Genomic DNA, 12,751 nt, shown 5'->3' on the forward strand with positions numbered 1-12,751 from the left:
CAAGCAAGTAGCAGAAGGTCTCAAAACACACAGTCGACTAGTAATTTTGTGACCTAACTAAGATATATCCACAATAGACATCAATGGTTTTTTACAGACCTAAAAAGCGTGAGACATCACAAATGTGGATGACGCCGGAGAATATATGAAGGCAAAGAGGGGCAAAGCTGACGCGTTTTGACTATCTGTTATCGAAATCACTAGACAGGCCTCATCAACTTCATCTGCTAGTATCTACAGTATATCAAGTGCAAGACGCTTAATCTTGCCTTACTCCATCACAGGCGTGACTCAACTCCTGATTTTGTTTCAGTGGTAGTATACTTCATATATGATGTGAATGCACCGTGCAGACAGGTAAAGTTTCAGCCCTGCTTTGAAATCGTCTACTGCATTATGACTATAGCCAGGCTAGGACTGCCAAGAATTCCTACTATCACACCTTGTGCATCCAGGTGAATCTAGCGTGGATCCTAAGTGCCACTAAACAGGTCATAATTCTCACTCTGCGTACGGCAGAGACGGTATGCTACGGTAAGTAGGCTGCCATTATCGGCTCAACCAGGCGGGTCGGTGATAACCGCGATAAGGAATTGGTATGGAGATAAAGGAGTTGTGGGAAACCACTAGGACTATGCTGGCCACGGCAATAGCAGGGGATAGACATGAGAAGAAATGAAAGAAACAGAAGAGACTTCGGAACTAGCCAAGCTTACTCTAGCGGGTGGAGAGTATGATCCTAAAGGGAAATATAGCGGTCGTCATGGGGCCTGGCTCCCTTAATCCTGGTCCGATGCGGGGGTTCCCAGCTCCGGGAGCAGCTGCCCGATTACCACCTCCAACTCACCTTCTTCCATCTCGCTGCTCAGCCATTTCCTGTGCCACACCATTTCTTTCCCCCCAATCAGCTCATTCCTACCTATATTTTTACCCTGAATAGTCTAACCTTTTCCTTCGGTTTCTATCCCACTCTGTCGACCCTTCCCGTATCGATATCACCACCTGGCAGTGGCTGACCTGCCGTCTCCTCATTTGTCCTAGGCCCATCTCCGCTTATTCCCGACAAAGACGAGCCGCAGCTGCTTGTCACCACCCCCTCGAATACCTCCCATTCCGACTGAGCTCATGTGCAGTTCGCCGGAAGACTATATTATATTGGGGCTCTAAATCTCAGCACTAACTTCTACCTGGCAAGACAACCTCTTTCATCCGTCACAAGGTCCCCATTTTCTTGAACTACCGTACGAACAACTTCAGCCCCTCTTGCAAGAGAAGCGAAGCCACAGCAGGTTTTTGAATACGCCTTGCATCCTTTCTTGCCCCTCTCTACTCCTATAAAGCGTCGGGCTCTCTCGTGATCTGGACACCTTCATCCACTGGTGTATTCAGAGTTCACGTTTCAGGGCGTCTCCTGTTCAGGTGGCTTTGGGAAGGCAAGCACAATCAGGACACAATGGGTCTGGCATACAACATCTATCTTACTTCAAACAAAATCTTCGGGTGTAAGCAATGCAAAACTCACCTCGCTGACTACGACGATATCATAAGCCGGGTAAGTTGGGATTCTCCCATGACATATTTCTGTGACCTACTAATCATGTATCTTCGCTGTCATCCAGAATTTCCGCGGCCAGCATGGCAAAGCATACCTCTTCGGCAATGTCGTCAACATCACCTCATCCGAAGCGGTGGAGCGTAGCATGACCACCGGAAGGCATATTGTCCGCGATATTCACTGCAGGCAGTGCAAGGAGACGGTGGGCTGGAAGTATGACAAAGCATACGAGGCCAGCGAGAAATATAAGGAGGGCAAATTTATACTGGAAGAAGAACTGCTGTGCGTGGTGTGCTAGGTACCTTGATGCGTGCCGGGGCGTCCGTCTTCTTTCCAGGGATATTGATGACGTAGCATGCTGGTTTCACATGCAAGACTCCTGGGCGAAGGTCTGAAGACTATACCTGCGAAGGGCTGATACTTATAGTGAGCGTTTTCTTTGTTATATTGTCGTGGCGCAATGTGTATGGCGTTGGATGGAGTACCGCTTACTTGATGCGCAAGGAGTTCACCGCAGATCTGGAGCAATCGGTGGACCTGATTCCAATGCATAGCAGAAGCCTAGCTTTCCAGAACACCCCTTGAATGAATTTTTGCTCATTGCTGATTCCTTATTGCCGATAGCGTTAAATGCAAAGTACTTACTGCAACCTGAACCGCCAATGCCCATGTCTCCAACTCTGGTCGCGAAGTGGGGAACATTCCTCGGCGAGAAATCCGAGCATCGCTTGGAGCACACCATACAAGAACGAGGCCTGTTCCTAATCCTGCATACGGAGCAATGAAATGTCCGATTGATAGAATTTTATAGTAAGCGAGGAGTCAAAGGTTGAATGGCGGACATATCACCGGGGGAACTGGTCCGACTGTAGACTACGAATGTAACCATATCTTCTCTCAACATCCACCTGAAAATCCCTACAAGTGCGTCTAGAACCATAGCAAGGAACTGCACAACAAGCATATAATCCAAAATAATTCAGGTCACAGAAGGACCCTGGGGGAATCCGAATATTGCTACTATCGCTATATCATGAGTACTTAAGTCCGCGGGGACCCCGGCTGTCAAACTCCTGTCTCCCCCCCCCCCACTAATCATCTTTTTCTCTGCTTTATAATTTCTCCATAAAACAGACAATATCACAATCTCATCCTACATATAATTGACCTTCCAAGTACCATCTTCCACCTACCTCCCTTCTACCCCAACAGTCACCCCAATGACCTCTCCACCATGCCACCCACCCAGTCGCCGCCATCCGCGGTCGCTCACAACTCCGAGGGGAGAGGGAGGGAGGACCCACCAACGCCTCCGACCTTTCTTTTCCTCTCATGGGACAGGAAAACGAAACTGAGGGGCGGGCAAATAAGTAATAAACTGGCGGGGTGTCCGTTTATCGGACGCGTGCATTCCTAGAGAATTTTCCTCTTTCTTTGAAGTTGAACGGAACATAACTGTGAACACGATACAACTTATTTCTTCTTCTTTTCAAGATTTGGAATTCTCGGCCCCCTGTGTCTTAGCCCGAAGAAGGTAAATCAATCATGTCTGCGGACAACACTATGCGCGCGGTGGTTTTCCGCGGCCCTTATAAGGTCGCTGTTGAGGAGCGCCCCGTGCCTCGGATTCAGGATGCGGGTGATATTGTGGTTAAGGTGACTTATACAGCGCTTTGCGGGAGGTGCGTCTTCTATTTCTCTTTTTGTTTTTGGCAGAAGGGCTGATTGATTTATTGTAGTGACCTCCATGTGTACCGTGGCATAGAGCCTTCAGGGACGGGCTATGTCATGGGCCATGAAGTTACTGGTGTGGTTGTTGAGACGGGCGATGCTGTGCAGTCTGTCCAAAAGGGGGATAAGGTCGTGAGCGCTTTTACGACATCTTGGTAGGTGATTTCATTCGTCTTTGTCTTCTTCTCTCTGCAGGAGGGATTTGGTTTGATGATCGCTGCAAGTGATCATCCATGGGGCGTTCATACTAATGCATGCATGCACACTTATAGCGGGAAGTGCTACTACTGCAAACAAGGATACTCATCCCGTTGCGAACAGAATATGCTCCTGGGTTGCGACCATCTGGATGGTGCTCAGGCCGAATATGTGAGTCAATATGATGTTTGAAGTACGACGCCATGTCCGGAGCGGATGTCTAACGGTAATGGAACCTACGCTTAGATTAGAATCCCCAATGCGGATGGATCAGTCGTTAAAGCCCCTGAGGGCGTCGACGAGAAGTACCTCGTCCTCATGGCGGATATCTTCCCGACTGGCTACTTCGCGGCGCGGAATGCATTCAAGAACTCCACTAAGGAGCAAATCGCCGAGCAGACGGTTGTCCTCATCGGCTGCGGGCCAGTTGGGCTCTGTGCATTGATCAATGCGCTGGAGTACAAGCCTAAGCATTTACTGGCGGTTGACTCCGTTCCCGCGCGTCTGGAACTAGCCAGGTCGCTGGGAGCTGAGCCCTGGAACTTCCAGACTGACCGGGAAGGCCTCGATAAGCGCGTCCTGGAGTTGACGGAGGGACGTGGTGCTGATGCTGTCATTGAGGTGGTGGGATTGAGTCCGGCGCTGAAGACCGGCTATGACCTGCTGCGGCCGTTTGGCACCATCAGCAGCGTTGGTGTGCACAATGGAGAGGTGAGTGATGTTCCGAGTCCTTTCTGAGGTCTGTAGATTGACTGGGGACATTTTCAGATCCCGTGGAATGGCTGTGAGGCCTATGGAAAGAACCTCACGGTCCAGATGGGCCGGTGCCCTGTGCGGTCCGTTTCGGAAGAGGCGTTGGAAGTTTTGAAGAAGAACCAGCACCGTCTTGGGTATGTTACTCTTTCTTTAATCCTAATTTTGTGAATTTTGGGTGTTTGCAGACGCTGATGAACGCGTGGTAATAGCTTCATGGCCGACAAGATCATGCCCCTTTCGCAGGCGGTTGAGGCGTATGAGATTTTCAACGCCATGAAGGTGCAAAAGGTGATTTTCGAGGCGGATAAATAGAACAGGAATGGCACGTTGCTAGATCAATGAAGATAAGATACGCTTGAGCCCTTCCCATGACATGCAGTTTGGTCCAAAATGTCATCGATTATTATGTGGTGGTAGTAATCAAGGATAACTCGGCGGGTGTCAGCCACAGCAGTACAGCACGATCATCCCAGCCAGCGCGATGAGAAGACCAATTGGGGGATTTTTTTCCTGAAGTAGAAGTAAAGTAGATAGATCACACACAGCGTGAACAATGAATTTGAATTCGCGCGAGCCAGCAGCGTGGCGGGCATGAAAGGCAAGCAGGCATAGCCCTTGTTGATTGTTTCCCGCACGAGTGAACCGAAAAACGAAACTAAGCCCGAAGGTGTCGCATCAGCGCCGACTGACTGAGTGACTGAGTGACTGACTGTCTTTCCTCTTCTTTTCTTTCGCTCTCTCCTCTTCCTCTTCTTCTTCCTCCTCCTCTTTTCCTTCTTCCACCTTTTCCTTCTTTGCTCGCTTCCCACCACTTCCTCTCCGCTTCCCATCTCCCTCCTCCCTCCCTCCTCATTTCCTCTGCTTCTTTCTCCCTCTTCTTCCTCTCCATTCTTCATCCTCCTTTCCTCCTCTTATTCCCTCCACCTCTCTTCTTTCCCCCTTCCCTTCTTCCTTCCGACGTCTCTTTCGTCTTCCCACCCCATCTCCTAAATCCCTCCACCTTTTCCCCCGCCCGCCGAAAACCCCTCTGAATCCATCCTCGTTCTCCCCCCCCCCCCTCTCCGGTCTCCCATTCGACTACCTGCTCCTCTTCCCGGATTTCGCAGATTAATTCTCATCTCTTCGGATTTCCATCGTCTTTCTGCTTCACTTTACGACTTTAGGTAAGAACCATTATATTTTCCTGCTCCAATCCTGCGCGCCACCTCATTTGCTTCTTTTCTTGTGTTATCCCTTCACCGTGACATCTCGCGAAAATCATCACACCCCCTCCCGTGTGCCAACACTAATTCGTGGGAAAAGTTCCGTCAACGAAAAACCTTACCTTTTTTATCACCAGAATTTTTCTATCGCCCAAACTTCACCATTCCTCTTTTTACCGACATAATGGACCCTACCGAGTTGCACGATACCACCATGGTCGATGAGACCTCCCCCAACAACGTCGACATGATTGACGATGTCGATATTGAGACAACGCCCAAGACCGAGGAAGAGTACGCTCAGTCTATGCTGACTCTTCGCGCCATCGTTTCGTCCAAAGAAGCCGGCATCATCATTGGCAAGTCTGGCAAGAATGTTGCTGACCTGCGTGACGAAACCGGCGTCAAGGCTGGTGTGAGCAAGGTGGTTCCTGGTGTTCATGACCGCGTCTTAACCGTCACTGGTCCTCTGAACGGCACTGCCAGAGCCTATGCCTTGGTTGCCAAGGGTTTGCTCGAGGGCGCCCCGCAGATGGGCATGGGTGGCATTGTGTCCAACAATGGAACTCACCGTAAGTCATCCAAGTTATTCTACTCAACCAATATTTACTAGTGCCATCAAACTGACTCTTGTGTAGCCGTTCGGCTTTTGATCTCTCACAACCAGATGGGTACTATCATCGGACGCCAAGGTCTCAAGATCAAGCACATTCAGGATGCATCGGGTGTGCGCATGGTCGCGCAGAAGGAAATGCTTCCCCAGTCGACCGAGCGCATTGTCGAAGTGCAGGGCACCCCCGAGGGTATCGAGAAGGCCGTCTGGGAAATCGGAAAATGCCTGATTGACGACTGGCAGCGCGGTACCGGTACTATTTTGTACAACCCCGCTGTCCGTGCGTCTGTTGGAACCACCACCAGCACCAGCACCATGAACCAGAGCGTCGGCAATGGCTACAACAGCCGTCCTTACAACCGCACCGGTAACGGTGCTGACTTCAGCGACCAGTCCGGTGGCTACGGCAGGCGATCCAACCCCGACACCAGCAACCGTGGTTATCCGCTTGTCACCGAAGATGGCGAGGAAATCCAAACACAGAACATCAGCATCCCCGCCGACATGGTTGGCTGCATCATTGGCAGAGGTGGTAGCAAGATCACCGAGATCCGTAGGAGCTCTGGAGCCCGGATCTCCATCGCCAAGGCTCCCCATGACGAAACGGGCGAGCGTATGTTCACCATCATGGGTAGCGCTCAGGCGAATGAGAAGGCTCTTTACCTTCTGTACGAGAACCTCGAGGCTGAGAAGACCCGCCGCAGCCAGCTTCAGGAGTAAACGACCAGCACAGCTTCACCCTCCTCTTCACCCGCTCGACCCTCAATGAACATCCTTTTTCGGAAAACTCTAGTCGCGCGATCACCACTGCCCCTTCTTGTGCTACTCCTTTTTGATTCTTGATGCTGTCGTTTTCTCATACTATCATATTCTCTGTTACTCTATAATTCCTCTCGTATGTGGAGCTTCTTGCGCTTTACAAGAAGCCGGAGCCTGCTGAGGCGGACCATGCATGCCTGTTAGATACCAGTACTATCTCCTTGAATGAACCGCACTCGGAACCAACGACATCATGTCCCCCCACTGATGTTCCTGACTTCTCCCTTTACCCGCCCGTTTCGTTCCGTATCCTACCTAGTCTTGCCTTTCCGTCGCCGTTGATTGAAAAGTTGCTCTTCCTTCCCATCCGAAACCTCAAACCTACAATGAAACTGGGATCCCCCCTTCACACAACTCGCAATCTTTTACACACGCACACACACTGCCTTTGTTCTGTTCTACTAATCCTCTCTTCTTTTCTTGTCGAGCAACTATCCTCACTTACCTGTCACATGAAACATCTAAACCCAGGGGGCTACCCAGCTGTTTTTCTCTATTATATGCAAGGGTCCCTCAAATTTTCATCTCCGGGCTTCTCAGGCATGTACAATCAGGGACCAGGACTATCGATACTACAAAATGAAATGAAAACCTAGTGTGATGGAATATGAACATTCTCCATTCCAGAGGATGCTAGTACCCAGCAGTAAACATAAATCTATTACTTTTATTTATCTGTGGTATCAACAACAACCACCTACTCTCATACTAGGTAAGTAGCAGACAAATAACGTCATCACCCAGAATAAGCAAATCACCTGATCATCACAGCCCACGACGATCATCTGATCCCATAGACTGAAGAACATGACGACGGCCAAAACCACATGATCATCTGACCCTAGACGAACCAAAAAAGGTTGACGAACTACTAAAATAATTTGAAACTAACCGAACCGTCGATCATCAGCTGACTGGCTTGGCTGACTGATTGACTACTAACTAGTTAACTATTTATTTAGTAATTAAACTACTTAGTCGATCGATCGATCTTCAATAAATTGTCCGTATGGGTTTGCCATAATTAGACTCAGATTTCGCTACTATCAGGGAGATATTGACAGGTATGTATACAAAGCTTGGGGATTTGTTCTCTAACTAGTATTGATGGTGGTTGGGATGAGTTGGCTCAGGTGGAATGCAGATTATATTTGAATTTTTGTTCTGAGTGATATGACAATCGTATAGGAGGGGTTATTCAGATATACTTATCATCGTCTGGTGTACTTATTGATAATTTACCTGTGTCATAGTACGTGTATTTGTGATAGGCTACGGATAAATGGAGAAGCAAGGAAAAGGTCAAAACGAGGTCGTATTCATCATGTATTGACAGGAACAGAAGGAAAGTAAAATAAGAAACAATCATAGGCATAGTATACCCCTCTATGAGATCAAAAAGGAAAATAATGAACAGGTAGTAATGAGAGACAATCAAAGGATGTGTATGTATGTATGTATAAGAGAAAAAGACAAGACAAATAGTTCCGCCGAAGCACCAGGTCCAACAACACTCCATTCATTATTCGGAAGAGAAAGGAAAAGTATCAACGCGTGTCATCACCGCAGAGCCGAATATTTGTACATGAATAGATAAAATGATAAGAAAGATAACGAGTATCAATGACAGTGAGAAAGGAAGTTGGTGATGACAAGACAAACATATCGTGAATCCCATTACTGATTGAGCTTGTGCTGTGTCGTAGTCATACCCTCCCTTGGGGTCGACTTTGACAGCAAACAAGAATTTGTATGGATAGGTAAAGAAGAAAGAATAAAAGCACAAAGGTCCGTGAGGGTCGCTTGAACGGAATGATAAGCTCGTACAATGCATTGGGTCCAAGAATGCATGCATGTGTTTTGGTTTGTTTTTTGCAATAGTCAGTCAGTCAATCAGGTCTTGAATCGGAGGTCCTCGTTAAAGGTGATGATGCAGGCGGAAAGCGCTTCGTACACCTCGACATAATGTGTGCCTGGTAGGCCGCGGAATACAATGAAAACAAAGTAACGCCGGCTGAACTGAAAATCAAATACCAAGATTGAGTCGCTGCGTTATAAGGTAGGTGGAGGGCGTAAAGGACATGGAGATTTTTGGAGGTAGCAGACGTAAACATTCAGTCAACGCGCTGATCGAGACCATTGACGGCCTCATCAGAAACGGCCATCGGCCGCTGCCTAAGACCAAATCGTCGCGCTCCAAGGCTGTTCGCGCGCAGGCGATTCTGCGCAATCGGTGTGTAGCTAGCAGCCAGTTTTTGTGATGGGGCAATAATCCTTGTCTGCGAAGGCTCCTGGCGAGGGGTAGTGGACATAGCGTCCTCGGCTGGCATCTCACCACCGAGAGCGGCAGAGCCAATACCAGGAGACAGCCCATATCGACGCGAACCCGCTTGAATGTTTGAGCGGGATGTTGCGGGGACATAGCTGGGCGTTAATATGCTCCGACGGAGCGGGATTGCTGACTGCGATAGTGTCGGGGTACGAGGTTGAGGGAGCTGCGATGGTTGGGATGGGGTTGAATATCTAACGTTCCGCTCAGGGCTAGAGTCGGGTATGGATTGTGACGCCGTATATCCATGCGAGATCCGTTGCCGGGGCGAGACTCGATATGTTGCTGCTGGGTTGGTGATATCCGTCATGCTTCTTTGAATTGATCGAGCTTGTGGACTCTGATCCGGGGCATTATCGTCGTCCGTGTGCACCCTCTTGGTCCGCAACGAAGTTGAGAGTCGACTCAACCGTCTCACAGGCGCCGACGAACCAGGCGACTGTGTCAATTTGGCCTCTGAACTCAGATCGGTGCCCTTGTTGTTGCTTTGGTTGTCCGGAGCCGCGTTGTTCGCCATACTGGCCCGACGTGCCTCTAAACGGCTGGTGACTCTGCTGTTGCTCTGCCGTCTGGACAGGCTCTCTGGTTCCTGGATGGTGCTTCGGCGATATGGAGGGGTTGGTGTAATCGTGTCGTCGTCATTGTGGCCATTAGTTTGCTGGTCATCCGCTTTTCCCTCCAGGGCTGAAGACGGCTGCCGGCGAAGCTGATCATCAGACAGTGCGAGACACAGCTCAGTTAAGCTGCGGCATACACTGTCAGCCTTGCGCCTAGCGTGTCTGTCTGACGGAAGATAACCATTGACAATAGAAACACCGCCCGATGGAGCCTTGCTGGATGACAGTAGGGTAGACAGCGCCAGCGCATCGGTAACAGTGACTTCCAGAGCTGCGTAGACTTCGTTACCCAACACCTCCTTTGACTTGGTCAAAGCCGATTGTAAGAGGGGATGGACTGGACTCGGGGCCGCATTCTGGTCGAGGTCGCCTGTTGCTATACTTGATTTGCGGCCGCGCTTCGGCGAGGATGACACCGTAGTAACCGTCGTGGTCGCTGTTCGTGGTCGGTCTCCGGATGCAGACGAGATCGCCTCCTGGGATGAGGGCGGAAGCTTTCCAGTTAATTCTAGCTTCTTGATCCGCGATTTTAGATCCTCTAACTCGTCCCAGACGGTGGAAGGTGCGTTAGTCGACAAGGTGGACTCCGTCCCATCCTGACGGGACCGGTCTGGCTCGTACCGGGCGCGTTCCGTGGCCTCGGAGCTGGACGGTTGCCGGCTGCTTCGGATTGTTGAAAGGGCGGAATGTCGGTATGCTCGCGATTCGTGCAATGAGCCCCGTCTTTCGAGGTGCGATTCAGGGCTGTATGGGGAGGGTTCTGGACTGGTGCGACCCAATCGGCTTCGAGGGAGGCCAATGGTAGATCTTGAGCCAGAAGCATACGCCAAAGAGGAGGAACGACTGTGTTCATCCAGTGGATGGGCGGACGCCGAGTAAGAGTATGGTACAGAGGTGTGGGGGGTGGAGGGAGGATCATTTTGGGAATGCAAGGGGCTGTCGTAGGTATTCAAGCGAAGTTGCTCGGGAGAAGGGGTCTGTTCGGCAACCCGAGAGGTTGGAGAACGGAGCGCACTACCGGACATTCTGAATCGCGACTGTAAGTTCGTTACAATTGCCTGGTCAGTCTACAAGATACCAATTTATTGACAGGAATCACAGATCTGGTGTTACTTACGCGCCGGAGTTCTGAGCGCCCCAGCGACTCACGACGGTCGGAGTCCGACCTTGCGATATTCAAAAATACATCCTCACTTTTGGAGCGAAAATCGTCCGCGACTGGGGTTTTATTGCCGTCACCCTGACGGTCCAGGCCGTTCATGGCACGATTGCGCTCGTCAGCCAGCAATCTCCCTTGGGAGTATGTCACGGTGGATGATGGCATGATGCTGTTCACGTCCGAAATCGACTGCTGAGCGTAAAGGGACGACTTTCGACGCTTCGTTGCATTGGGACTCAACACACGGACAGTCGAGTTGGCGTCCAGGGGCAGCGCGGCGTCGCTTTCCTTTTCTAAGACCCGCCGCGGTGACGGTGGTTGCGAATTCAGCAGCGCCTGATCGCGAAGGTGGGACAGATGGAAGTTGGGGACAGAGCGCCGGGGGCTGTCATACAAGAAAGTGCGCTGGGGAGTAGGGGACGGGTCGGGACCCGGGGGCGTGTCGTCGCCGTTCAGCACAGAGGCGGCCGCGCTGAGGTGCGACGTCAGGGCTCGCTTGCGCAGGGGATACTGATATTCGAAGCTGAAACGGCTCTGCGGGAGGCGAGGGACGGGCGGCACGGAGGAGGAGGGGAGATGCGACGCAACGGGGGTGGAAGCCGATGGCGAAGAAGAGGCGATGGAAGCGCTTGGTGTTGTTGTTGTCGGTGCTGAAGGGGAGTCGCTGGCGCCGGCGGATGGGCTTGTTAGCGCGGCTGCTTTGCCCGCGTCACGGGGATCGTCCGCTCGCAACATCATGGTGGCCACGGCGGAACTACGCAGGCTCGGGGCGAGCACTCGAGCTCGAGGCTGGCTTCCCTGGGATTCCGGCGGAGTTCTCGGGCTTCCGTCCGGACGAGTGACTCGTTGAGGGGACGAAGACTCGGTCAGATTTGGGTTTGACTCTGACGTCGCTCCAGCACTGAAAGTAATGGTTCGGGCCCGATTCACGATCGAACGGCGACACAGTGAAGCCGACGGGTCCTCGAGCGATACATGGATGAGCGGGTGCACCGCGGATTCGGTTTTTCGCCGGCGTCGAGTGTTGAAACGATGGTCTGCTGGAGATGAGGAGAAGGAGGAGGAAGAGGAGGTGGAGGGGAGGGGAGGAGGAGAGGCTGCATTGCCAGCTCCTGCTGCGTCTGGGGACATCTGCAACTGCACCACCCGGTCAGGCATCCACACGCATTGTTCGATCAATCACTTGGATGGTCGTTTCCTCCAGTCATGGACTCGGAATCCTGAGGCGATCCGAGGCAACTGACACTGGGGAAATTAATCTCAAACAAATAGACGAAAAAGAAAAAAACACGGAGTGAGGGAAAAAAAAAAAAAAGAGAGAAAATAATATGATCTGTTCAATGAAGTGGACCTATGGGGTGGACATCATATATTATTATTATACTGGTTACGATGCGCAAATTAAAAATATCTACCATGCGATCTCTCTTCTATCTACGTACTACTAATTATAACTGACTCGCCTTGAGGCTCCAAGGGCGAAGGAAAAGAGGGGAAATTCCTGGGACGCCAGGGAAAAAAAGTGGACAGGAGGTCAATTCGATACTAAAACTCGAACATAAAACGGCGGACGGAACGGTTGCTGGCGGGTGGCTGGGCAACTCTGTAACTGCTAACCTGCTTGAGCTGGTCAAGGACGGGATCGAAAGAGGCCAGTGGGGAGAAGGAGCAAAAGAGAGAGAGAGACAGAGGGACGGAGAGGGACGGAGGAGGCGTCAGACCGGAGAATAACATCTGTCGAAGACGGATCTGTGATATCACCTCCAAGTCTT

The 12,751-nt window shown here is 50.9% G+C and overlaps 5 protein-coding genes across 5 annotated transcripts; 3 read left to right on the top strand and 2 right to left on the bottom strand.

Annotated features, from left to right (window-relative positions):
* The first annotated feature begins 868 nt into the window (after positions 1 to 868).
* BDQ94DRAFT_132770 (putative Yippee zinc-binding protein Moh1) lies at positions 869 to 2,176 on the top strand. The gene is made up of 2 exons (XM_026764127.1): positions 869 to 1,552; positions 1,620 to 2,176. The coding sequence occupies exons 1-2, from the start codon at positions 1,454 to 1,456 to the stop codon at positions 1,851 to 1,853; spliced, it is 333 nt and encodes a 110-aa protein (XP_026632287.1). The 5' UTR covers positions 869 to 1,453; the 3' UTR covers positions 1,854 to 2,176.
* Positions 2,177 to 2,995: 819 nt separating this feature from the next.
* On the top strand, positions 2,996 to 4,617 carry BDQ94DRAFT_3853 (alcohol dehydrogenase family protein). Its single transcript, XM_026775631.1, has 6 exons — positions 2,996 to 3,237; positions 3,295 to 3,441; positions 3,559 to 3,655; positions 3,731 to 4,195; positions 4,253 to 4,374; positions 4,450 to 4,617. The coding sequence occupies exons 1-6, from the start codon at positions 3,101 to 3,103 to the stop codon at positions 4,550 to 4,552; spliced, it is 1,071 nt and encodes a 356-aa protein (XP_026632288.1). The 5' UTR covers positions 2,996 to 3,100; the 3' UTR covers positions 4,553 to 4,617.
* A 742-nt stretch (positions 4,618 to 5,359) lies between these two features.
* Positions 5,360 to 6,988, top strand: BDQ94DRAFT_3904 (KH domain-containing protein). The gene is made up of 3 exons (XM_026775647.1): positions 5,360 to 5,403; positions 5,543 to 6,014; positions 6,081 to 6,988. Exons 2-3 carry the CDS (start codon positions 5,627 to 5,629, stop codon positions 6,773 to 6,775), a joined length of 1,083 nt encoding a protein of 360 aa, XP_026632289.1. The 5' UTR covers positions 5,360 to 5,403; positions 5,543 to 5,626; the 3' UTR covers positions 6,776 to 6,988.
* Positions 6,989 to 7,822: 834 nt separating this feature from the next.
* On the bottom strand, positions 7,823 to 9,075 carry BDQ94DRAFT_132777 (uncharacterized protein). The gene has a single exon (XM_026764128.1). It carries the CDS (start codon positions 8,727 to 8,729, stop codon positions 8,397 to 8,399), a length of 333 nt encoding a protein of 110 aa, XP_026632290.1. The 5' UTR covers positions 8,730 to 9,075; the 3' UTR covers positions 7,823 to 8,396.
* Positions 8,859 to 12,502, bottom strand: BDQ94DRAFT_176878 (putative LPXTG-motif cell wall anchor domain protein). Its single transcript, XM_026772771.1, has 2 exons — positions 10,938 to 12,502; positions 8,859 to 10,857 (listed from the first exon to the last, which is right to left on the bottom strand). Exons 1-2 carry the CDS (start codon positions 12,135 to 12,137, stop codon positions 8,989 to 8,991), a joined length of 3,069 nt encoding a protein of 1,022 aa, XP_026632291.1. The 5' UTR covers positions 12,138 to 12,502; the 3' UTR covers positions 8,859 to 8,988.
* Between the last annotated feature and the right edge of the window lie 249 nt (positions 12,503 to 12,751).

This window comes from Aspergillus welwitschiae (assembly GCF_003344945.1).
Source record: "Aspergillus welwitschiae strain CBS 139.54b unplaced genomic scaffold BDQ94scaffold_1, whole genome shotgun sequence".
NCBI lineage: Eukaryota > Fungi > Ascomycota > Eurotiomycetes > Eurotiales > Aspergillaceae > Aspergillus > Aspergillus welwitschiae.

Coding starts and splice junctions, on each gene's coding strand:
- BDQ94DRAFT_132770 (XM_026764127.1), top strand. CDS start 1,454: ATGGGTCTGGCATACAACATCTATCTTACTTCAAACAAAATCTTCGGG. Junction 1,553..1,619: donor ACGACGATATCATAAGCCGG/GTAAGTTGGGAT, acceptor GCTGTCATCCAG/AATTTCCGCGGCCAGCATGG.
- BDQ94DRAFT_3853 (XM_026775631.1), top strand. CDS start 3,101: ATGTCTGCGGACAACACTATGCGCGCGGTGGTTTTCCGCGGCCCTTAT. Junction 3,656..3,730: donor ATGGTGCTCAGGCCGAATAT/GTGAGTCAATAT, acceptor ACCTACGCTTAG/ATTAGAATCCCCAATGCGGA. Junction 4,375..4,449: donor AAGAACCAGCACCGTCTTGG/GTATGTTACTCT, acceptor GCGTGGTAATAG/CTTCATGGCCGACAAGATCA.
- BDQ94DRAFT_3904 (XM_026775647.1), top strand. CDS start 5,627: ATGGACCCTACCGAGTTGCACGATACCACCATGGTCGATGAGACCTCC. Junction 6,015..6,080: donor GTCCAACAATGGAACTCACC/GTAAGTCATCCA, acceptor ACTCTTGTGTAG/CCGTTCGGCTTTTGATCTCT.
- BDQ94DRAFT_132777 (XM_026764128.1), bottom strand. CDS start 8,729: ATGCATGCATTCTTGGACCCAATGCATTGTACGAGCTTATCATTCCGT.
- BDQ94DRAFT_176878 (XM_026772771.1), bottom strand. CDS start 12,137: ATGCCTGACCGGGTGGTGCAGTTGCAGATGTCCCCAGACGCAGCAGGA. Junction 10,858..10,937: donor GGCGCTCAGAACTCCGGCGC/GTAAGTAACACC, acceptor ACGAACTTACAG/TCGCGATTCAGAATGTCCGG.